Source organism: Erithacus rubecula (assembly GCF_903797595.1).
Source record: "Erithacus rubecula genome assembly, chromosome: 4".
Classification (NCBI taxonomy): domain Eukaryota; kingdom Metazoa; phylum Chordata; class Aves; order Passeriformes; family Muscicapidae; genus Erithacus; species Erithacus rubecula.
In genome coordinates, this window is record NC_136686.1 from 33,865,281 (window position 1) to 33,890,660 (window position 25,380).

At 46.1% G+C, this 25,380-nt stretch overlaps 1 protein-coding gene across 1 annotated transcript in view; it reads left to right on the forward strand.

Moving 5' to 3' along the window:
* Positions 1 to 13,940: 13,940 nt before the first annotated feature.
* CACNG2 (calcium voltage-gated channel auxiliary subunit gamma 2) overlaps positions 13,941 to 25,380 on the forward strand; it is a gene marked incomplete at its 5' end in the record, with an annotated part of 51,031 nt that continues 39,591 nt past the window's right edge. Inside the window, one exon of the mRNA XM_079303262.1 lies at positions 13,941 to 14,151. Coding sequence (XP_079159388.1) covers positions 13,941 to 14,151 — 211 coding nt within the window. The remainder of the gene's footprint in view (positions 14,152 to 25,380) is intronic.

Genomic DNA, 25,380 nt, shown 5'->3' on the forward strand with positions numbered 1-25,380 from the left:
TGGAGATTTGTTCATTTTAAAGACTTTAAACTTAAGAAAGGACATCTTTTAAAAGACTGATCTGATAAATGACACCATTTGGACCAGGGTTATTTCTGATATAACTTCAGTGGCTTAAAGAGCTGGATTTAGTCTTTTATGCCAATTGACTCCCCTGGGTAAGCTTCATTTCTTTACCCACTATACATCTTGGACTGATCTGACCTGATAGCAAAAGACACATGATGTTGTTGAAAATGAAATACTGCCTTGGGGCAGAAGGATAAACTGTGTGGCCTCCTGAGGTCCTCTCAGCAATACTTTCTATAATTCTATTAGATTAAGTGGGGAAAGAAGTAGCGTGGAAAGCACAAAACAGGCTAAGTCATAAACTGGCAATTAAACTGGGAGCTGGGCTGGGCTGCAGCAGAAAACGTACAATCTATCCCAATTAAGAGCTGTATCTCAAGAGAAACTGGGAGCCTGATGCAGGTGCTGACAGCAGGGAAAACACTGCATTTCTGTTCTGGAGGCAGCAACTGCTTTCTGCTGGTGCTTATGCAGATCTGTGGGGGTCCTTACGCAACTCAAGGCTGTGCTCTGTTTTTAACAATTGCTGTATCTATGATGTTCAGGTGGCAGTTGCTTGCAGTTGTGGTCTCATCTGCCTGCACAGAGTCAGCAGCATGATGGCAGATTATTTGCTAGTGGCAGGAAGACATCCCTATTTTTGACATCTGAGTGATGGGACCCCTCTCTCCCCATACATTCTCAGTTTCTTTTCCTATCTCATATCTGCTCCTTGCTGGACAATATCCACCTCTGCTTGCTCTTAACAAGTAATTTTTCCATCTTGCAGATGGTACTATGTGGAACCTAGGGCTGAGGGACTTCTTGGACCTTCTGCAGCAAAGGTGGAGTCAGAGCAGGAGCACTTCAAGGGCCATGTTGGCCCCCACATCTTTTTTCATCCTGAGGGCACATCATCTCTCTACTTCTCGTGTCCTATTTCCTCCTCCTGCTGTCATTTTGCCTGGAGAGCAATGTCTTCTGTGCCAGTTGCCCTTGGCTCTGCTGACCCGGAACAACAATGCTTGGGGGAGGGAGGAAGAAAAGAGCCACTCAGTCTTGAGCCTTTCAGAGCTCTTCAGCTGTTGTGACTCCCTGTCGAAGTCACCTGAGAGATGGGGATATTGCTCAGTCTAGGGTGTAATTTCCTGGCAGGAGACCACCAGTTCAGTCCTGGCAGCCTCATCTCAGCTCTTCAGACCTTACTGCAGTGTAAATTTGTCAGACACTGGCTGTTCTTCTTCTAAGCTGGGGTTTTGGTGGGAATTTTTGGTAGGGTTTTTTTTATTCCTTGGAGGTCTTGTTTTTCTGTTACAGCTTCACATATTTCCTCCCCTAGAGCTGTTTGTCAAGAGAAGCTTAGAATTACTCCCTTTTCTAGTCTCTGAGATTTAACCTGGGAATGTTTAAAATGGAAATGTAACAGACCCTACATGTCAAGTTGGGGTCAGGGATGGGTTCAGTTAGATGAGTTTTCCTTCCAGCCAGATATACATCAATTGGAGATATATGGAGCCTGTAATCTTCTGCAGAACTAGTAGAAAAATATGAGGGCTGCAAGTTAGGAACTTGCAAGTTAGGAAAAAGATATAAAGGCATAAAGGATATAAAAGGCAGAAGTGATCAATTTCTGTGTCCCAGACAGGGGAAATGTGCAGGAGCAGTAGGAAAATGGGAAATAGGAAGTAGGAAATATGTAGGTCTGTATTCCTTCATGAAGAGACCAAAGGATTTGCTGAGGCAGATTGGGAGGGTGGGATTTAGGGACAGGAAAACATAAGGCTTTTCCTGTCTTTTAGAATCCCAGTGGAAATAGTGTGTGAGGAAAAGTAATATTTGCATAAGCCACTGAGGGAAAATAGGATACAGGGTAGAGCTGGATGACCTTGCAGGTGGAAGGGCAAGGGGTAAGAATAAATAACTGAAAGGAGATTTTCAGGGCCAAGCTCTCAGAGCCAAGGGCAGACAGGGGGATTCAGAGCCATGATGAGGAAGGTCACTGGTATCCATCAGTTTAGGTTGAAGATGGAGGGCCTGCATTAGAACAAGACAGGAAGAGTTAAAATCTGAGTGACAGGGTTGACACTGGAATTTGAAAGGGCAGTAGCAAGAATCCAGAATGATAAACCTAGGAATAGTGTGGGGAGATAAGAACAGCAAGCTGTGATGCTGTGAGCAGCAGTGGCTGGAGACAGCATATCCAGGTGAGACCAGAAAAAATAGAATAGGTATGCTAAGGGCACTATCAGACTATCAGGGTGAAAGAGTGTGAAGAGATGTTGGAAATTCGTTTTGAGTACAGCTCTTCTGAGGGAATTTCTGAGTGGAGAGAAATAGATATCTACAATTGGTGCCCACATATCTTCATAAAACCATTAAAAACACTAATTAATTCCAGTGCTATCTCCACTATCTCTATTTTCCTTTGCCAGAAATTATCACGACTTTACTGCCTAAACCTTTTTTTTTTCCTTTGGGGAGGGGGGCGGTGTTGGGGAGGGGGAGAGTGGGCAGCAACACGTGTTTATGCCTAATTCAGATGGTGCATCATGAATACATTCAGGGAATGGAAAGAGAACCTGCACCTCCACCTGACCAGGCAGAGATGCCTACTACAGCTTGAGCATTGATATCTCACAACAGAAACTTCACAATCAGTTCATGCAGCAAAAGGGATGGAAGGAATATTTTCTGTATTGGTTTCCCTTCTGTGCTTTTGCTAATCAATTTTGAGTCTTGTTAAGTGTTGCTCTTTCTTAGTCTAACAGTTATTTGTGGGCATTGTGTACCATATCTAGGACTTTGTGATGTTGGGTGTCTTCAGTTTGAGGATTGCAAAACTGGAAGTGTTGAGATTCAGGTTATAGTTGAAACAGCAGGCATGAAATCAGCTTGTAGGCACAGCAGAACAGAGTATCTAGGAAAGATGTCTTGCAGGGTTAAGGTAATGCTTTTCAGTGCTGTTGTCAGCAAAGAGAGGCTGCAATAAACGTGAAAATGTTAGATGAAAGAGGAATTCTGTTAGGTTTGGAAAGGATAATAGGTATGGGTTTCTTCTAACAGGTAAATGCAGAGGAAAGGATGCTGCAAGTCTCTGGATAGAGGTATCTGGGGAGGCAGTGGAAGAGGTAAAGGAGCATTCTTGGGGAATGTCATGAAACTGGATAGGAGCAGAAGGATGGTTCTGGTATGAGCAAAAGCAGAGTAACGCAAGCCCTGCCCTCTGGTTTCTGTCCCTTTTGAGGAATGGGGCTATTCCCCTTCAGCAGAGTATGTCATTGCTCTTGATGGCACTCACAGCTAAGATTGCCAGTTGGTTAGCTTTCCCTCTTCACTGAGATAGAAGTGATCCCTGAATGCCATCTTGGTCCACAGCTATTCTGATGGACGATTCCTCTTCCCTGTCCATGCCTCTTGCCTTTTTCCTCCTGTCTCTGCATGTGGAGGTCTTATATGTCCCCACAATTCTGCTACACCTCCCATGGTACCAGCCCTCCCATGACCTTAAGACTACTTATTTCCTCCCATGTACTTTGCTTTCCAGGATTAGAAGCTGTGGTCAGAAAAATAGCCACTGGTGACTCTATCCACTACCACCCTCTCCTACCCCTCTCTTTTTCATCTGGTGCTAGGTAAGAGCTTGTGTCCTGTTCAGCTGGCTAGCTCTGGCACAAAGCTGGACTGGTATAGGAGCGAGAGGGCTGTGCCCATGTTGGATGTGTGTCTCTGTGTGGGTGAGGAGCATCCAAGGCAGGCACCCTTTCCTCCTTTTATCAGACTGCGCTCATTTATTCTACCATCTGTTTTCCCAGTGCTGGAGATGATGCTGGGGATATGTGACTTGGGGCACTCAGGCAGAAACTGGCCTGCACAAGGCCAGCCATGTGTTTGCCTCCTAGCAATGCAGCGGTCAGCAGCAAATTCTTTGCTGCTGCCTCCTCTCAGTATGGGAGAGAGCCAGTGTGGGTCTGGGTGTGTAGGAAACACAAAGAAATGAAATGTGGCGGGGGAACAAGGGGAGAGACACTGGGGTACATGTGTCTCAGCTGGAGAGAACTGTGGGAAGGAGGGACAGACAGACAGACAGATGGGCAGAGTTGGGGAGAAGGAAGAAGAATGGATTGAAAAGAAGGGAAAAAACATAAAGAACTGTGCAGGGAGAGACAAAGAAGCAGACTGGCTGGGGGGCAGCAAGAGAAAGGCAGTGAAGGAAGGAAAGAGAGGCAGATTTGGCAGGGTTGTGGTGTGGAAATCCGTGGAGTGTCTATGGGAGAGAGAAGTGTGCTAGCCAGGTACTACACTCATAGATAAATGGATAACTACAGAGGTGGAGATAAATTCTCTGTGTGTGTGTTTATATAGGCCTATGTAAGGGTGAGCTGAATGGATAGGAGTGAGGAAGGGGAGCCATAAGGAAAGAGGAGAGAGAAGGCAGAGCAACAAAAGAACAAGGCTAGATAGAGGTGAACCCTTGGAGTGCAAATGAGAGCCGGCATCAGGCAGTGGGGAGGAAGGGATTTGTATGAAAAGAAGGGAGACTGGCTGCACTTGTACATTTGGGGCTGAGATTTTCTTATTGGAACCTGAGAGAGGATGCAGAGCATCCATCAAAGCACAATTCCCCGGTACTAAACAGAAGCATTTTTATGCATTCAGGGCTCGCTGCCAGTGCACAGAGAGACCCAGTGGACCCAGGAATGTAAATGCCACTATGCTAGTGCAGACTGTTTCCTACCTGCTGAACTGCAATTTGTACCTGACTGTTTGCAACTTGTGGACTGCCTGTTTCAAGCGTATCTGCTTGACTATTAGAAGCTGATTAAGATGGCAGCTCAGGTATTTATTTCTCCTCCTTTTCCTTTCCTCTTATCCTTTTCCTCACAGTGTACTCACGGTGGAAAAAGAGACGTGAAAAACTAGTGCCCAGATTCACAAGCACCTTCTTATTTCTTCTGCCTTGTTTCACAGGCACTGCTTTGCTCCCTGACTTGACCTCCCCCTCTTCCCTTTTTTCCATTTCTTTTCTCTTCTGTACTTTCCTGGGGTTTTTTTCCATCTATTTCTCTCTCTTGTCCTTCAATTTTCTGTAATTGTTTTTGTTGTCCTTATAACTCCATCCCCCTTTCTCCATTATGTTCTAAACAAGGAACCCCGTTTCTTTCCTTCTGCTCCTTTTCTCTCTCCCTGATTCCTCCATCTCCTGTCTGCGCCTGTCTGCCTGCTTTCTCTCACTCACTGTCTGTCTCTCTTGAACTGGGTTGTGAATTCTGTTGGCATCAGAGTGGGACAAACTGTAAAACCGAGGTTCCCAGAGGGCCAGGTTGTGATCATTTTATTTTTACAATGTCCTTGGATGTGTAAAGGTGTTTGTTTGAGGGGGAGGAGCAGTGCATGTGCTCCATGTGGGAGAAGAGAGAGGAGTGCAGGCCAGAACAAATGAAGCTTATAACCAATATAGGTCAGTTGCAGAGAAGAGTCCCAATGGTCTGTGAAATAGAGAAGTGTTTTGTCATTTCTGACCGGCTAGTGAAAAGATGGCAAGTGAATAGTTTTATCTAACAGACACAGGAAAAGGGTTCTGTCAGAGAATGCAGTAGTGATGATCATGGGAGGAGGACCAGCTCTGCACAGGGGATTGCTCATCTCCCAGCCATCCTCGTAACCCAGGGAAAAAAACTGCCTTTCTGCTGCTCTGAGCTCCCTACTCCTGTGTATGTTCCCATGGCTCTGCTATGGACTGCAGAGCATAGCTGAGAGATGCTTCCCTGTATCCTCTGCCTGCCTTGCTCACTGTGTCAAAGAGGACAACAACTGAGAAGCACAGCAGAGAACCATAATCCCACAGTCTTGGAGGATGGGCTGGAGTACATGGTCAGCCTCTGCTGGGGTCAGCTGCCAGAGAGACCCACATGGTGGCAGAGGCATGCATCATCATGGCCCTGAGCGTGATCTGGTGGAGCTGTATGAGCCAAGTGCAGTCCTGGGAATTGTTTTGCCCTGCAGTAGTCTCCTCACTTCCCATGATTTCCCAACATATAAGTAAACACTGCTTTCTGATAATTTCCAGAAATTTTCAAAAGTGGTCAGTAGCTGCAGAGAATGACTGGAAGTGTCAAATACTGATGAACCCACCATTTGGCCTTGGGATTTTCTATTTAACTTGTGTTACAAAATTCACTGGTTTATGAAATCAAAGCTACTCTGTTAAATGGCATTAAAACATCAAAACAGAAATCTACATATTCAGAGGTTTTTGGAGCCCCTACATCTCTCTAAATTCGATGAGAGATGCTGACTGCTTAGCACAACTGAAAATCAGGACAGTTCCTCACTGTCTAAACATGGAGTTAGAAGCCTAAATAGACTTATGTGTTTTGCTTCCTTTTTTAAAGTAGGCCTTTATTCCCAAGGCAGAGAATACCACTTCTTGACAATTTCTATCCATGGAGTACTCTTCTATGCATCACCATAATGCTCCAGTCTGGCATCTGACTGGCTTAATCTGATGTGTTTAACCTATTTCCTCTATAGGAATTCACTTGGGGGATCCATTACAAGGGTAATGGGAAAACAAATCCTAGGAATTCATACAACACAAGAGCTCTCTGGTCATGATGTATCAGCTAACTTGCTCTGAAACAGTGTCTTAGGTACTTTTACACCTCATGGGATGCCTCCCTGACTATGTGGGACTACAGAAGTAAATCCTTCTCACATTAAAATTGGTAGCCTGTTTGTGCCAACTCGCTGAACTCATGAATAGGTGCTGTGATATGTGCTGCTCTTGATTTGTCCCTCCAAAAATTCATAGGGATGGAATAGCCTATCCTAGACTAACCATTTCTCTTGCTTTTCTTGAGATGTTCCTTCAAGAATCCTTTTAACCCTGATATACTACTGAGCACCAGAGAAATTAAATGTCTAATATTCCTGCCCCAATACCCTAAATTATCTCTCAGGGTGTCCTAAAGATGAAAGTTTGCATAGCTGTCTTGCAGTACTGTCTGTGTCAGTACCACCAAATCTAGGAGAGCAAGTCTGTCCATAGAGGAAGCCCCAGTGATACCTCTGTGGCTGCAGAGGTCTAGGTGGCAAAAGCTCATATTAGGGCTGGATTGTGGCTTTAAATGATGATACTGAGTAGGATGTGTCTGCACAGGATCGTCTTGTCTGTCCCCATCTGTGCCCTTTACACTGAAAGGAAGACTGATACCACAGGATATCGATCAGTGTCAACACAACCCATCCTCACTGTACATCTCACCTTTACCTCAGCATTTATCATTGCACTGATGCTTCCAACAAGATTCTGAAAGTCTTTAGAAAAAAGTAAGACCTTTCTCTGTTTTGACTTATTCTTTGCAATTCTCTGATTACTATGTTTTTTTTATTCTTTAAGTACCGAACCACACCCCATGTACATTTCCTCAGTAGAGTTTCATAAAACTGTTTGTCAAGAAATGATGACTGCTTTTAATTTAGATTTTCTGAAGCTGACCAGGAGAAACCACCCCTTCCATGGGAGACAAATCAGGAGTGATGATCTAATCTAGTTACAGTCAGTGGATAAATGCACAAAGGCTATACTGGGGGCAACATAGTTATTTAAGCCCACATTTCAGGCACAATGGGCAGTGAGATCCATTGCCTCTCTTATCCATTCTGGAGACTCTTCCCTGTGCCTTAGGCCCTACAGCAGATTCTGACTACAAAACCTGTGCCAAAAACTTTTCATCAACTTTTTGTTGCCTGGAATATGCTTTCAGGGTTGGATATATGTAGATGTCAGTGGGAACTGTCTGTGCCTGGCTTTGGATATGAATGTGAACTAAGAAGAGAATTTCCATGAAGGATCTGGGGATACAGCAAAGGAGAAACAATGGTCGTATGCTTGTGAATTAAGTGAGTCTCAATCTGGATTTCTATGGTGTGTGGTTAATGCAGGGGTAAGAGAGTGTAGAGGCATGTATTTATTTATACACAAGATAGTCCAACATGAAAGTACTCTGGGATTATAGATTAAGTGTAGAAAAATGTGTGTTCTGGAGAGGATAAGTATGAGGCACAGCATCTGAGTGGGGAAGAGTGTCTTTAGTTTAGCATACTTATGTAAATACAAAGGGATAGACGTGCTGGTGGGAGGGGGAATGTTCTCACAAGTTATATTCTCTGCTAGTCATATTCGGTTTGTGTATATATATATATATGTATATATATTTCCATATGCATATGTCCTCACTAAGAGTGCTTTACCAAATACTAGAATTCCAGCTGGAATTACTTGTTAGCAGCCTGCCTTCTGTTAGAGCTAATGGGTGGCAGGTATTGATTTTTTTCTATTTATATTGATTAGGAGGCTGCTGTACATACAAACCTTAGCATAGCATGGAAAGAGAAAGGGAGGCAAAGCAGTTCACATCCCAGCAACTCATCATGGCGGAAAATTTATCCTGGGTGTCTCAGTCTTCTCCAACTATCTCTTCTGAGTAGAGAAGGAATGCATTGCTTTTTTGCAGAATACAACCCTCAGGGCTCATGAGAGGACACTTTTTATTTCCCAGCCATCTTCAAACACACCATTCAATGGAAGAAAAGGTTGTGTATGAAAAAGGGAAAAAGGAGTCTCACAAAGCACAAGGAAGAAAAAGCACAAGGAGCTGTAGCTTCAAGACTCAATCTGAAGCAGTTATCTCAGGTACCCAATTCATTCATCGCAGCACCCAGATCCCACTAAAATCAGTGCAAACTCTTTCACTTTGGTGTGCTTTATGAATACATTCTGGATTTTTTGGTGCCTCAGTGCCTCTGCAAACTAACAAACATATACTTTGTAGGAGTGCTGTGAGGCTAAATGAACCGTTTGTACAAGATTTAGCTTGGAAGAGGACATGAGTGAGAAACTGAGGAACTTCTGTATGGCAGCATTAGAACCTCATACTTGGTGCCTGCCAGAGTCCACTCCTGTCTATCCCAAGAGGATTTTTTAGGCACTCTCAGGACAGCACTCACACCCATTTTGCATGGAAATCTACTTACTTTAATTGATAGACCTCCACTGCTCACAGGGTTACACTAGAGATAACTTTGCTGTAGTATTGAATGTCTGACGTTTAAATTGTGTTGTTGATCTTGAAGTTACATGAACCTGAAGATAAGAAGAGAGGACGAGAGAGGCTTTTTCCATCTGCATTTATCTTCCTATGTTTATTATCTCTATCTCTAGCTCCTTCACCTGTGATTCTCTGGCAAAACCCACAAATCTTCTTTCCATGGCTTGCTAGTTTGTTGAACTGGTCTAAGAAAACCACCAGCATGCAGATATGACACGAATGTTTCTTAAGTGCTGTGGGACCCTCAGCTTTGGATGTGAGTGATGACTGCTCTGATACCCCATCTGCTTTTCTAACAGTACAGATATGTGGCTTTTTTCTTCTCCAGTGAAATGTCTTACATTTTAATTCTCTTTATATACCATATCTCCTTTCTCTCTTCTCTGCCCCATTGGCTTCCAGTTCTATGATTATCACCCTAACCCCAGTTTGTTTTTCCTAACATCTCCTCTACTGGTGCATTTCCCTATTAACACCTCTGCTCTGCCTGCAAATGCAGCTGCATCAACTCTATCTCTTTTACATCTCATTACAACAGCTCCTTCTCAGCTGGCTTCCCCAGGATGAAGATTCCTAGATCCAATTTTTATACACTATCGCTGTTTGATTTTATCCTATGTGCCAAAGAGCTCCACTGCAGCACTCAATCTGCAAACACTATTCAGTCTCATTACCATCCCATGGAGTTGCTTCCGACTTTGTGCCCTTCATCTCGCTTCCTGCATCTTTCTCATGCCCCTTTTTTTCCTACAGCACTGCCCCTTCTCTCCACAAATAGCAGCACTCTTGGTTTGCCATTGGAAGCAGACTTCCTGTGGCTCCCTGTCTCATCAGCTTCTCATTTCAAGTAATTTAAAATGTAATTTAAAATCTCTCTATTTCCTCCAGACTATTAATTTCTCTCCCCTTACTTTTCTATAGATGTCATTCTGTGTTGCGCTATTCAGAAGATGCGACTTGTAAAAATCTGCCACTGTGGTTTTATTCTGTATTCTTGTTTTGTATTATCATTTTTAATGATTCTTTGTAGGAAAGATGAAATCTCAGCACAGCATCTAACCACAGCACAAGCAGTCACACAGGACAGTCTGGCATTTGCATTGTCTTTGTTCCATTCTTCTCCTGTGGCATTTAGAACTGTAGAGGGATTATTGTGAATGGTCTAAGAGTATATAAGTAGGGTAGCAGGAAAAGAATTATTTCTGGAAATTGGGAAGTGTGAGGCAGGAAGCCATGTTTAGTTCTGATCCTGAGATGTGCTGAGCTCTCAAAGGTCTGACTCCTCTTAGCCAGAGATTAAAGAAATTGCCACCCTGCAAGTGTGGCCTTCTTACACTGCCAATTTCTCTGGGGAGAACATGCCTTTCTCTTGTTGCTGTAATACACCATTTGAGAGTACAGAGTAACTGAGGAGAAAACCCTCCTTGGAAGAATGAGGTCCAGATTTCCAGAGTGATCTTCTGGTTCACAGAAGAGATGTTTGTGCCTGATGGTTTAAATGCAAGAATAGCCAAATGAAGATTTTTTCTTCGTCAGGATCTTTCAGACTTCTGGCCCAGACTTTCTATCTTTCTTTGAAGAATTAGAAGATTTTAATATTGGGGTGGGGTTGGAAAGGAGCAACAACTAACACAAAAAGAAAATGCTCAGAGTCCCAAGAATTATTTATTCTTCCCTTATGCCTTCCTCTTCAAGGCCCCTTCCTTCTTTCAGGGAGGTCCTTGGGTGATCTTCCCTAGCTTTCCTAGCTAAGAGCCTCATGCAGCCTCCTCAATAGAGGCCATCCCTGTAAAGCCATAATCTCCTAGCAGTTTAGGGGGGGTTTCTACATCTCTCTGCCTCTCAAATTCCTTTTCACCAAGGACAACAGTTCAGACAGCCTGTCCACAAACAACCATCCTCCACATTCTTGCAGCAGCCTATACTCAGAGTGCTAAAAATGCAGAGTACAATATGCACCTGCCCCCTTGTTCATCCCCAGCTGTTCAGCAGCTCTGAGGGTACAGAAAGACACCGCCCATCCCCCAGCTCCAATGGCAGAGGGCAAAGCTAGGATTCTCCCAGATGAACTAGGTACTTCATTTGTCCACAAAAAATTTTTCAGTGGTCTCAACCTGTGCTGTCTCCTACCACCTCTCCCTTTTTCTGCCTTCCCTGGGGCCTTTTCTGCCTGCTGGTGGTGATTTGCATATGGCTGAAGCCGGACACCATGAGTGATTGCTGGTAAACACCTCTACCTCAGTCTCTGTGAGGGCAGCCTGGATTGTGCCCTCCAAATGGGGGAAATGATCAAGAATCTGTAGGGCAGCCAGTGGCCCCCTGGCTGCTTGCTATAGAGCCCTTCATCTCCACGAGTCCTGGGACAGACTGTCCTGGAAGGGCAGGCCCAGCCTGCACCCAGAAAGGGAGTAGGGAGAAGAGAGAACTGGAGTTATGAAATTGCAGCATGGCTGAAGGCCTCCAACTGGTTCAACTTCCCCCTTCCCCCAGCACTGCTCCCCTGCATAGAACAGCGGTGAACCTAAAGCAGATCTTCTGGTCTCATTTTTCACTGAACAATGGATCTGATCAGAGAGAAACAAAATCGGTAGCATCAAGAATTAGATTATTTCTTTTCTTCATGATTGTTGCATTAATGAGCAGCTACATGTATAGAACCAGGAGGTGACTAATGTAATTAACCTGGTGTAATGATACTGCTGAGGAAAAGAGAGAGGATTATGACATACTTAGATGTCAGTATTGCACAATTTTATATGTGTTCCCTGTACTATCAGGTTGTGTCTGACACAGAACTTAAGCAGTGATAGATTTCAGTCTGCATCCATTCAACTCATGCATCTTTCTGTGTAAAATGAGAATGTGAAAGGTGGATTGCTTTCCCAGGGTTGAGGGGGTGGACATATTCAATTTTGGTGGTTCCTTTCCTTAACAAAATGATACTAATTATCATAAATCGTCCTTTCTCATGAAGAATCTTCCCAAAATGTCTGCTTCTTGGAGCAGGCATTGGGATTTCACTGAGATCCCTAAAGACAAAGTAAGAATACAGGGATCCACACATCACTGGTCAGGGGGGAGGCAGAGGGACGGAAAACGAGCAACACCAAGACATATGCAACTTGCAGCAAACCCGAGAAGAGTGAAGAGCAAGCACTTAAAAATCATAACAACAGCAATAAGAGCAGAAATACATGCTTATTTTTAAATTACCCTTCCACGTTACATTTCACCCGCCTCCTGGGGAGAGAAACGGCTGACTGAAGTTTTGTGCGGGTCTAACTGCGGTGTGCGGCTCGCACTCGCAGCTCCGGGCACCTACGGCGGGGATGCGAAGGAGGCTGAGCCGGGGGGCGGCGGTGTGGGGGGAAAGGCGGTAAGCGAGGGAGAGCCCCAGCGCCGTCTTCTTCCCCTGGGCTCCGCGGCGGCGGCGGCTCCGGAGGAGCGACCCTCACCGGTGGCGGCAGCGGCGGGCGAGGCGCAGGGCGGGGGCAGGCTGCCCCCCCGCCCCTCGCTGCCTGCCTGCTGCCTGTGCCTGCCCGCGCAGAGCGGAGCGGGGCGGAGGAGGAGGGCGGCTGCCGCCCGCGGATGCTGGGGCGCGGGCGGCGCGGGCAGGGCGGGCGGCGCGGGCAGGGAGCTGTCCTTCAGCACCGCGGGCCGCGGAGCGCTCCGCCCGCACCGCCGCCCGGGGAGCTGTCCTGCAGCACCGGCGGCCCGGGAGCGCTCCGCCCGCCCCGCCGCCCGGGGAGCTGTCCTGCAGCACCGCCGGCCAGCGCCGACACCGACACCAACGCCGCCGCCGCCGCCGCCGCCGCCGCGGGGGAGCCGTCCAGCGCCGCGCCGCCAACGCCGCCGCCGCCGGCTTGATGCAGTAGCGGGGCCCGGGAGTCGCCGGGGGCCGCCGCGGGGCAGGGGGTGCCGCAGCCGGGCTCTGCTCCGCGCCCCCCGCCCGGGAGGGGCGCCGCGCCTGTCCCCCTCCTCCCCCTCCTCAACCTCCCCCTCCAGGAGCCCCCCTCTCTCCTCGCCCACCTCCGCCGGGAGCGAGCGCCGCGGCTGTGCGGAAAAGCCATGGGAGGCAAGACCTCGGCACCTGTTCAGCTGAAATCAAGGGCTTACAGTATACTGGGCACTCTGGCTTGGTGGTAGGAGCGAGCAAAAGGAAGGAGAAGCAAGCAAGAAAAAGTGAGAGAGGATTGGAGCGACTGCCGCTGCCGGGAAAAAAAAAAAAAAATAAAAACCCAAGGAAGATAACTGGGAAGGAAAAGGATTTTCATGGCGCAGGCTGCAGAGCTAAGCAAGAAGACTGAAGGTTGCATCTCTGCTCTTACAGTCTCTAACTGTCTAGGTCCAGATAATGAGAGATTGTGTTGAGGATGCTGCTGCTGCTCCCCTGTTCACTGTGGAAGCCATCTCCAAATTAGCCATTACATATGGAAACTGGAGACCAGAATTTTAGAAAAAGGGATTAAGGCGTCTCATTTTGGGGGGGGTTCTCTCTTTATTTCTTTGGTTTTTCTTGGTTCTTTTCTCTCTTTTTTTTTTCTTTTTCCTTTTTCCTTTTTTTATATTTCAACCAGAACGTTTCCGATTTTAAAGGCAAGCCTCTTCCCGTGTGGTCTTTCTAATTTACACTCTTTTCCGTGGGCTTTCTTACCTCCCTTTTTTGATATCTATCTCTCTATACCCATTATATTATTAGTCGGAATTATTATTCTTTTATTTTATTAAACACACACACCCCAAGAATCAGAAGGCGGTTGGGTATTTGTATAATGAAGAATTATGGGGCTCTTTGACAGAGGTGTTCAGATGCTTTTAACCACCGTTGGTGCTTTCGCTGCCTTCAGCCTGATGACCATAGCTGTGGGGACCGACTACTGGCTTTACTCCAGAGGGGTTTGCAAGACTAAAACTGTCAGTGAGAACGAAACCAGCAAAAAGAACGAGGAAGTCATGACCCATTCTGGATTATGGAGAACCTGCTGCCTGGAAGGTATTTGATTCTGGACCTCCACACATCCACCCCCCCCCCCACCCCCCCACCCCTTCCTCTCCCACCACCCCACGTTTCTCCCTCCTCCCCCCAATAAATCCCTCCACATTCCACCATTTTCTCACTTCGTTCCTTTCGTGGTGGATTGAGAGTGGTGGGCTCAGTTACTCAGAGCACAGAGGCAAGAAGACAGGCAAAACATTCACTGTTCTGTTCTCTTTTCCCTTCTTCTTTCCCATCCTCCCCCCTCCCACCTTCCCCAAAAAATCACTTCCTCCTCCAACTGGAATAATGTGTGTGTTACAAAACCACCGAGAGATCCTTTCAAAAAGCAACTGTGCAGTCTGCCTGTCTTCAGCTTGTTTGTATTGCCTGGGTAAGCATTGCCAAAATGCTGTGTTATTGCTGTGCTCTGGCTGCAACCAGAGAGTGAAATAATTGCTCTCTTTGCAAATGCCTTATTTGCAAAGACAAGACCGTGAGTGAGGGGCAATGTGGGGAGGAGGTGATTGAAAAGCACTTTGGATGCAATTTAGCTCACTTTAGGAAGGAAAAAGAGAGGAAGAAAAGCAACCGGGTTATATCCAAAATGTCTCGTACAGAACGATACCAGTCATCTCAAACAGAGTTCAGAGCATTTTGTAATGTCTGTAGGCAACCACATCTCACTGGGCTGGATGCAGAGGGGTCACTGATTGGTTTGGTTTGGGGCTGGCATTTTTCCCCAGTTTGTTTGTTGGGAGGGGGGTTTTGTTTGGGATTGATTTGGGGGTTTGATTATTTTTTTTTTTTAAGGCTTATGGTAAAGACTTAAAATAAACAAGTCTCTGAATGGAGAAATCAGCTGAAGTCTGATGTGGTGAAACTGAACAGCAACTCAGTGACATGTCTGATGACAGAAGAGACACCACTGCAGCTAACTTCTTGAATCAGACATTCTAAAGGGAGGGGGAAAGAAAAGAGGGGCCAGTGATTCGCTTTTAAATATGTGTTGCTGAGTACTGCTATTGGCGTACGTGTGGGCTGGGGAGGTGGTCTTCAGCCTGAGCTGGAGAGAGAGGGGCATCTGATGTAAATGCACGGTTTATGTTACACACGTAGTGAGGAGGGAGTGAGAGAACAGGAGCGCACATTACAGCCCATTGTGAAAGCCCTGTTTGTGAATCAGCTCCCCGCTGGACGGTGGGCTGCCGGGGCTTCATGGACATCCAGGGATAAGATCAGTGTCTGCCGTGTCCACCAGAGCTGGGTGTGCCTGGAGCTCCCTGTCGGGAGAGAACGGCAAGTGGGTACCGCAGAACTGATTTTCTTAACCCGGCACTGGGAGATGGAAGGCGGGGGAAGGGGAAAATAAACTATGTATGTCTTGATGTCTCTCACCAAAGAAAGCTAAAGCTGCTGTTTGGAAATGGTTGTGTCCAGGAAGAAGCGTGAATTTCCCCCCCCTGTTCTTGGTGCAAATGGTTGAGTGATGGCTGGACATGTTTTGAATAGCTAAGTGACTTCATTGAGCGATGGTCTATTTGACGCATACTGCATTTAGTGCCCTTTGTCAACCCAAACTGCTGCCTTTTAACATATCCTGCAGAGGAGCTCTATGCTGAATACTATATGCTGTATCCACGCCAGAAAATCAATAGCAGTAAATTAATGGGGGATGTTTTAAACACACTTGCTCACACACACGCACAGATTTCCTGCAAATTGATAAATACATAGAGGTATATATTAATAAAAAATGAAAAGCCTTTCACACAGATATTCATTACAACCAGGGAAGGAGACATCTCCTTAATTAAAAATTAATGAGAGAGAGAAGGGGAAAAAAAAATCCCGAATGCAAAGCCATGCAGGGAAGAGAGGCTGCGGGGATGAACTCCCTTCCTGAGCAATGTCCCCAAGCTGGAGGGCGGAGGGAGGCTGAGGTGGAGATAGAAGGTATGAGGACCCCAGCCAGGAGAGGCAGTGAATTCAGATCATGTCTATCTGCCCACAGAGCCATACCCAGAGGGACGCGGTCTGAGGGGGAGGAGGAAGGGGCGGGTGAGGTTTGTCAGATTGGAGGAGCTCGGGGCTCCTTCTCCTTTACATCTGACAGGACCCCACAGGCACTGTTGAGAAGTGGCTTGCATGGCAAAAGAATGTGCCAGGATGCTTCCAATTAAAAGCTTTGAAGTGCCCCCAGCCCCCACAATGCTGCGCTGCCAGCCCGAGTCCCCTGCCCTCCCTGCTGATGCTTTCCGGTGGGCTAAAACCATAGCCCTGCATGAACGGTGTGAAATTCAGCCTGAGCACAACTGCATGGCCCTGGCAGGGTGCTCTCACTCACCCCACACGCTGAGGGGTGGGCTGGCCCAATCCCCCAGCCCCCAAATGCTGGGCAGTAGCAGCAAGTGGGGTAGGAGGGTGCAATGCACCACAGGGGAGCTGAGCCCAGCTCCGAGTCCCTCGCCTGAGGGCACAGGTTGCACTAAAACTTGGATAAAGACTTGGTTGCAAGAGCATCTCAGCAGAAGGCAAAACCATCCCCGTAGGCAGGGCCTGACCATGAGTTTGCCTTGTGAGGTGGCACAGCATAGGTTTGGCACTGCCACTGCTGGCATGCCTCTGCTTGGCTTCCCAAAGCCCCACAGCCTGCATGGGGTTATGGCTGGCACTCCCTTGGTCCCAGGACAGCAGAGCCAAATATCCCCACCAGCCCTTGGATGGCAGGGCTCTTACTGTCATGTCTTATGAACTTAGTGGGGGGTTATCTTCTATCTTGTCAAAAGGAATCAGAACGGTGTCCCTGGTTGATTCCCTCTCCCTGGTGAAAGCTTCCTGCTGGTGAACAGGAAAGAGAAGGATGCAGCAAAGTCTCCTTTCCCCCATGATACATAGAGTGGATAGATATGTGGAGGTAAGGGCTTGATCCCAGGAGGCTGTACAAAGGACAAAAACCTTGGATCTGTGCACAGCCTGCCTGCGGTGTGGCAGACGCATCTGACAAAGGATGTGGGACAGACACTCTTCTGCCTGGGGTAGATGTCAGGGCAGGTCTATAGGGTGAGGGGAGATAGTGAAGAAGAGGGCAGGAGGTTTTGTAATGAGAAAATAATCAAAGAAGGAGTTGAAACTGCCATCTGCTACTGGTAGGAAGCCTCTGATAATGTTGCCTTCATTTCTGGAAACATGGAGGAACACTGGCATTAGTCAATACTGTAGCTGTCAGAGATGGTGGACACCTCATGCTCTTGTTATCATGCTAAATTGTCTTTTTTTTTTCTTGGCCAAGAGATCCAGTAGTAGAAATGGATGTGAGCACTCATCTTGGGCTGTATGCACAGATACATTGTGGTCAGAATGGCAACCTCCTCCTAGAGAATTTGGTCCCCAGGCTTTCAATTATTGGGTTTCCCTCTCTCCAGTCATTCTATTCCCTACAATGGACTTTCAGTCAGCATTTTCAGATCTTTGTATTGCTTCAAAGATGAGTTCAATTATGGGAAGTTCCTCCTCTATTGGGATTTCTTCCCCCCTTTTCTAGTGAGCCCCTGCTCCACGGTGGGAACTCAAACAGACAGATGGTGTCAGTTCACATTACTCCAGATCATGCTTCTGATTTTTTCCCTAATCTTCCTCCAGATGATTCTCTCTCATACTTTGGGGTTGCTGAAATATATCTCTGGGCCATTCAAAAGTCTCTGCCCTTCAAGAAAAATGTTTTTTCTCAGCTCTTTAGCTCTATAGGCACAAAACACATACGAACACTGAACAATTGAGATCTGCAAGCTCATGCCCCACATGGATGCTGCACCTCTTACAACTTCGAAATGGCTGCGGATCTTCCAGCCTAATTCCTTTTTGGCACTGAATGTTTTAAAACCACTTTTTATTGTGAGTGATGCCTTGTCTGATTCTTTCATTAGCTCCTGTAGATCTCCTACAGGATCTCAAAAAGTGAGCCTTATCAGGATCTTATGAAGGGAGAAAATGAAATGTATTTTATATCTGTAGGTTATTGGTTTTGTCATGTTGTCATTATTATTAAGAAATGGATAGGTCTGGGAGGCTTTTATACTGAGAAGGCGGGAGAGAAGAGTCCAGGGCAGGCAGGCATGAGTGATGCACATGGGGTTAGACATCCCTGTAGATCTGACTGGTGTGAAGGCAAGTAATTGAATGGATGTTGGTGGAGAAAATAATTCCTGCCTAGAGACCCTTCCCAAGGAGAATTAATGAGCTGATCTGTTCCCTTTCCAGCTTGTTATATCTGAACAGTGCATGAGAGCTAAGTGCAGATTCAGTGTTTGCAAAAATGAAGAGCTGACAGCAAAGTGAGGCAGGGCACAGGCAGTGGACAAGCTTCTGCCAGACGATTCTGGCACTGCGTCGCTTCCTCTCGCTGCCTTCTCCCACTGCTGTTTGTTCCTGGTGCACCTCTTTCCTTTCACAACCATTTTATGTGTAGGTTTTTCCTGGTTTCCCTCTTACTTTTCATGATTTTATTTATTTCAGCTGTTGTTTCTGTCAGTGTCCCTAGTTTTGCTCTGCAGAATTGCCTGCCGTCCTACTTCCAAGGATCCACAATCTACAAAGGGTCCTTTCCTTTCATCCTTGCTGACCAAATCCAGGGCCTTTTCTGAAAATTCAGTGGGTGCAGCAGTAGATTAAATCAGGGGCTCCATGTCTTCACAGTTCAGGAGCAGGAGCATCCTAGCCCAGTGGTAAGATGCAGCAGGAGGAGATGACCAGGCACAGAGATGATTGTTGCTGGCATTGCATGTGTCAGGGAAAAAAAAAGAATTCAGAGTTGGACAGGCCTTGGGTGAAGAAAAAGACAAAGGATTTTAAAAAGTGGGGTGGCAGATGGTGAGGAAGAATTACTCAGGATCCAAGATTTGGGTGGCTTTGGTTCTCCTCTCAGCTTAAATTCACACCTGACTGAAGTCACAGAAAAGGCAAGGATTTGAGGGGCTGAGACCTGCAAGCTCAGCTCCTTTGTAAGATTTGACAAGGAAATATTGTTCTTCACCAGTGAGTTGATAAAACAGACTTCTAAATTGCTTTTAAATTATGAATCTTCCTGCTGACAAGAAAGAGGAATGGGTTAATACTGTCCTGAAATGCACCAGAAATTGCCTTGCTGAAAAGAGTGAGAGTGAAATGCAGTGGGAGGGACATGGAGGTGCAGTGTGGCAGCAGTAATGTATAAAGAAATTACACAGAGATAGAACAAATGTCTCTTTGCCAGGGAGACCAGGAGCTATTCCTATCTAATGTTTCCCTTTTAACCCATTCCTTTCCCCATTCAGCCCTCTGAGTCCCCGTCTCACTTGGTTGCGGTTTGGTACGATCTAAGCAAGAGTTTTGGAGGGCGGAGAACCACTAAGGTTTGACAGCAGAATCTCCACTTTTATTTAATGTAAAAGCAGTAGCGAGGAGGTTGCCGGGGGGAGCAGGGAACATTTCAGGCTCTCAGATGGCTCTGCCCCCTGCCTCTGTTTTAAGAGCAGATTCCCAATCAAGCATACCCGGTTTATCCCAGGGGGAGCCCTCGCTGCTCCGTTCTGCGCTGCTTCTCTCTTCCACATTGCACTCGTTGTCAGGGGATGTTCTGCTGCCTTCCTTTCACAGGCACGAGACCTTCCCCCTTGCAGGGGGCTCTCAAAGAGGGACAGGGGCTGCTGTTGGGGGAATGGGTTACAGCAGGGCTCCTGTTCCATGCCCTTCCCCACTCAGCCCCCAGTCCAAGGCAGTAGCCACCCAGAGCGCAGAACTGTTTAGGCGTATGCAGAACATAATCTAAATACAATACTAAAAGTTATTTTTTTCCTTGGCTGTATGATCCTAGCTTTTTCCTCACCCTCCATCTTTGACTCATTCTATCCATCTCCATTTTAATTTGTTCTCGTTTCCCTCCCCTGTTTTTCCTCTTTGTTTTTCCCTTTCATCTTTATGTCTCTTCTGTGCTTTCTCTCAAAAGCATCTTCTCCTTCATTATTTCTCCCTGTTTGTCTCCAAGTTCTCTGAGGCCCATCCCCCCTGCTCTATCCTCTGTTATATTATCTTGTCCTTGCTCCTCTCCGTCCACTTTGCTCCTGCTGTTGCATTTCTCTATCCTCTTTCCTCTTCTCCCTGCCATCGTTTCCCCCTGCCTTTAGCCCATCTTACATATAGTCATTCCCTACAGCTAAAGGACTCCATTCTTTTGGAGCTGCGCTGCCTGTATGCTCTAAATAAACACTTTTCCAACCTCTTTCTGGTTGTCCCCCTTCTCCTTTCTCCAGCCAGTGCCCCCTCCTCAAAGCAGTGTATGACACCAGTTGCTGTCTCCTCTGACCAGCAGCCCAGGTACCTCGGAGAGGGGTGAGACCTGAGCCCCTCCCTCTGCTCCCCTCATTGCTCACTGCCTGTGGTCAAGCCAACCTCCCTCCACTTTGCTGCCTCCAACCTCCCATGGCCGGAGGGCTCACTGGCAGCTCAGCTGATGAGCTGGCTCATCTGCGTGCAGCCAGCAACTGGGCTGGAAGGAGCTCATGGCAGCCCTAAATGCCCTCCCTGGCAAACCTCAGACATGGATCAGGCTGGGATCCAAATGGAAAATAAGGGTCTCTCAAGCCATAACCCTGGGGCAGTTGTTGTGCACTACAGTGAAGGATCTCTGGTTGTCAGGAAAAGGAGTCTCAGTGAGCAGTCGTTCTTTTTTAACTGTTTTTAGGGAAATTATTTCCTCTGAGATTCTCAGGAATACCTGAGATGGGGAGGTGAATGGGGCTGGGGGCTCCAAGCCCCATGGTTGCCTGAATGAACCTCAGTGAGGAGGGGCAGAGGGTATCACTGGCTGGTGAGGAAAGGGGGACTGTGTACCATTCAGGGCTCTACATGAACCGTGGTGACTCACTGGGTGCCAGAAACGGGGACACTGCTGTTAATGGTCTATTGCAGCACATGGCTGCAGACAGAAAACTCACCACCAGCAAGTCCCCAAGCATAAGGAGTAAAGCAAGGGGATAGCAGAGAGTCCAGAAGCAAGGGCCATCCAAGCTGTTGCAAAGCCAGAATAGTGCTCATAAAAGGGGGACAGGGACAAAGAAGAGTAGAAAAGACTCTGTGTGAAGGCTGGGCACATTTGCCGGGAAAAGGAGGTGAATGAGAGGGAAAGTGATTGGATTGTGTTGAATAATGAATGGGCTAGTAAGGTGGATCAGTAGCTCTTGATTTCCCCATTTTGTAACACACAGACAAGAGGACCTGACATGAGTCATGGGAGACCCAGTTAAAGCTTTCTCATTTGATGCATATCAGGGCTGTGGAGCTCACTGCCACTGGAGCTCTCATGGCCAAGATTTTAACAACATTTAGCAAGCAAGTGGGCATTTACGACAGAGTTCACGAAAATTAAGCATCCTCCTAATGGATGTGAACAGCATTTTGGGTGTTTTGTAATTCAGCAATTAAGCCAGTCGCCATAAAAACTAGGATAACATTTCACAAGGGCAGTCTATCCCCTATCTGACTGCCATGTGGTTCTTGCCTCTTCCCTGAAACATTTGTCAAGGATTAAACAGAGCTCAGATTTACATAGTCTGGCGTTTCTTTTGTTTCTAAATGCTATGCTATGCAGTTACAATGTAAGATGCAAACTAGTCCTGCATTTCTGCTGGTGTCAATGACTGCCCTAATTTGACAAATTAACAGTGAGTTTAAGTATTCCTATCATATTTTGCTAGGAAGGATCTGGGATAGAGAGCAATTAAGATCATATGGAATTAAGTGGAGTCCTTTTTCTTCACACCCCAGGGTATAAAGTAAGTAGTTGGCAATGAAGGTGCTATATATGTGCAAAGAATTATTATTGTTGAAGTCCCTGCTTCCCAGAAAGCAATAGGCTCTAGGTCTCTTTGATGCTATCACGACTAAATTAGAAACGAGGTTGTCTCTTTTCTCTTGTATCTGTGGAAATGATTACTGCACTGGCATCTGATGACGTGCAGTACTGTAGTGTTTCTATGCACAGGAGATGGAGGCCCCATTCTCCCCTCGTTTGCTCTGATGTAACCTCAGTGACTCGGATGGAGCTTACGCTGCCTGTGTAGGCAAGGGGAGAGCGGGGCTGAGGAAGGGCTGTGCGTGCTTTAAACATCCATGCCCCAAGGTCACTGTGTGTCCCCGCTCCGCCGGTGACGTTCCCAACAATCCAGGGGCTAAATTCACTTCTAGTGTGAGTGGGTGCGACAGCCCCAAAGGTAATGAGATTCTGCATTTATTTATGCCAGCTGTTCACCAAGTCCAGCAGTTCCTTTTTTAACTATTCCCATTTTCATCATCTTTCACCCTCAGAAAAATTGAACTTGGCTGCTCTTCCTGTGGGGCAAAAATTCTCATACGGATTCCTCACCTTGGATGGGTGAGTGTGTAAAATGACAGAGGTGACCATGAATTTGCTGGCATTCACCTTTCTTTTTCTCTTCTTCCTGCATTTCTATCTTCATCTGATCTTCTCTTTTTTGACAGCTGTCTTCCAGACCCATTTGTTCTCCTCGTGTTACAGAAAACCTCTCCCATAAAATTCAAAACTACTCAATCAGAGTTTTCATACCAAGGCCTGCAGGATAGGTGAAATCCACTTCTGTTTCTGTGGCACAGGCAACTAAAGTAGTTATACTAGCTTCCTATCAAATCTATAACTCCCCTGAGAAGCATATGGACTTTATTCTGCACTTCCTATTCCCCCCAGAGCATATACTCCTATCTTCTAGCTGTGAAAAACAGAAAATGAGGATGGTATACAAAAACTTGAGAATGCAATGTCATCCTATTCATGGGTAGGGATTTTTCTGATCTGTGTTTTTGCTAGAAGCAAACACCTATAAATTTCTGATTTAGCTTGTTTTATAAAGAATACATTCTGTCAAATAAAGAATAACACTATCCACCTCCGTTGCTTGGATTTTCTTTCCCTTTCTGATTTTTCTCTTCCTATTTCTCAGTTTTCATTCTCCTTCTGAACATGATATTTTTTTTAGTGCTGGTTTTATTTTTCTCCTCCCACTCCTTCATAACAGCATTTCATTCTTAAATTTGCTATCACTCAGAGAATTTCTCTCTTTCTTCAGGTCTTGTTTATATCACCAGTGTAGCTACAGTGAGATGGATCATGTTTGAACACTGAATATTTCCCAGGTTTATGGTTGTGTTCATTCAGTATTATAGATCACTGCGAATCAAATGACTCTTCATCCAACCCTATTTCCTGACTTCTGCAGCCTTACTGTGACCTGTCCATTGTAAAGAGTAAATTTCTGAGAACCTGTTCCTGGAGTTTTATCTCTTCCTGAGGATGTTGCATAATATTTGTCTTTCTTAGTTCAATTTTTTTCACCGTTGGTTTTCATTTTTCTTTATTCTCTCCTTCAGAATTCACTGTTTCTTCTTCTCTTCCCTTTTACTCCACATCATCTCTCATGTCTGCATTTTTCTCCCACAGTCCTAACCCCTGATGATATTTCTTCTATTCTCTTTACATTTCTAGCCCATAGTCCTCCTGGGTAGCATCTAGTCCCTTTAATCCCATCCCTTTCAGCTTCTTTGGAGAGGTGATGGAAAGGGACTCATAACTAAGTCTGTTCAAATGTGCATATGTGCACATGTGCACATGTGCATCTCCTTTCAGATACAATTGGTATGAAATATTGGTGGTTGAGATTAAGTGGTTTGATTTTGACTTTTGCCTTTCAGACAGCCATGAGAAGTCATTCCCAAATGTTGATGCCCCCCAGAATTGCCTTCAGAATACAGGGTCTCAAGGGACCAATCATCAAGAATTTCTGCTGTTTCATTTTAGATTCAAGCATTGTCCTTTTCCTTAGGCTGAGGGTCATGGGTTTTTGAAGGGCAGTGGCAGAATCATGAAAGAAGACATTTTTCTCTTGCTCATTTTTGAGTGAGGAGTGAATGAACTGTGATAAATATTTTTCTGTATATAACTAGAGCTGTCTCAAAGAAGTGGCGGAGGAAACAGATGGCAGAGGCCCTTTATAGGCAGCTGCTGTTGTCTCTTAAGGTGTCACCATTGCAAGAAAAGTGGTTGTAATTGGGGAGCTTCAAGATCAGTAGCGCCTGAAAGGACTTGAGCAGAAAAGAATGTCATCCTGCCTGAAGGCAGGGGGGAGGGAGATGGAAATCAAATATTCAGAGACTAAGAAACCAAGTACAGGGAATAGGTTGGAGCTGCTATGGAGTTTTACTGAATTTCACAACCACAGGACAGATGGTTTCCCTGTGTTTGGGAGTTCCTAATTGGCCACAGACAGTAGGAAGATTGTAAGCAGGGTGAAGAGATGGTTTAGTGTATTTTGGGGATAGCAGGAGGGGCTGGTGTCCAGTGGAAAGAACCGAGTGAGAGAGAGATCCCCAATGCACTGAGGAAATGTGGTTGGGCAGGAGTGAGGAAAGGTTCTGGAATAGCTATCTCCAGGCTCCTTTCTCCTCCCATTGCTTCAGAGCACTACTGCAGTGCATGCTTTCAGTATGGGAATGCTACAGTTTGGTGTAGAAGCTTCTGTCCCAGATATTCCTCAAAATGCCTGCCTGGAACCCTATGATCTCAGTGTATGCAGCACAGAGATAAATTTTAAGTTGACCTGTGAAATAACAGAAGTGGAGATATGTCACTGCTCCCTCAAGAAATAACCAGGCTTAGGTTTCTTCATATCTTTCATGCTTGGAGGGATGGCACAATGGGCTAGACCTCTAAGTCTTCCAGACAGGGTGTTGTCTACTGCTGCCCTTTTGTCTCCAAAAGGAGGAGTCATGTATTTCTTTCAAGGAAGAGAAAATACTCAAAAAAGTTCAATAGGGGAATTTGGGAGGAAGCCTGAGAGGATGATAGAGTCTCTCATGAAGTGCAAGGGTTTGGTGCACCAGAGCAGCTATGAGCAGGCTTGCTGCTGGAGATATTTGGAGCTCAACATTGCCTGGTGTCCTTCAGCTGAGGATTCCAATGGAACTGTACTCAATAGTCTCAAAGGAAACAACTGCCAAGAGCAGAGCAATGCAACTGCTTTGCTGTTGGGAAAAGGAGCAAAAGAGAAAATAATATGTCTACCCTTCTGAGTGAACTGCAATGCACACAGCAGCACAGCACAGGAAAATGCATGGGACTGACAATTTTTCTAAATTTTAGGCAAGCACCTAATCATTGCTCAACTCTTTCTCAATCATTGTTCTGTTCTTCCCCTCTTCATC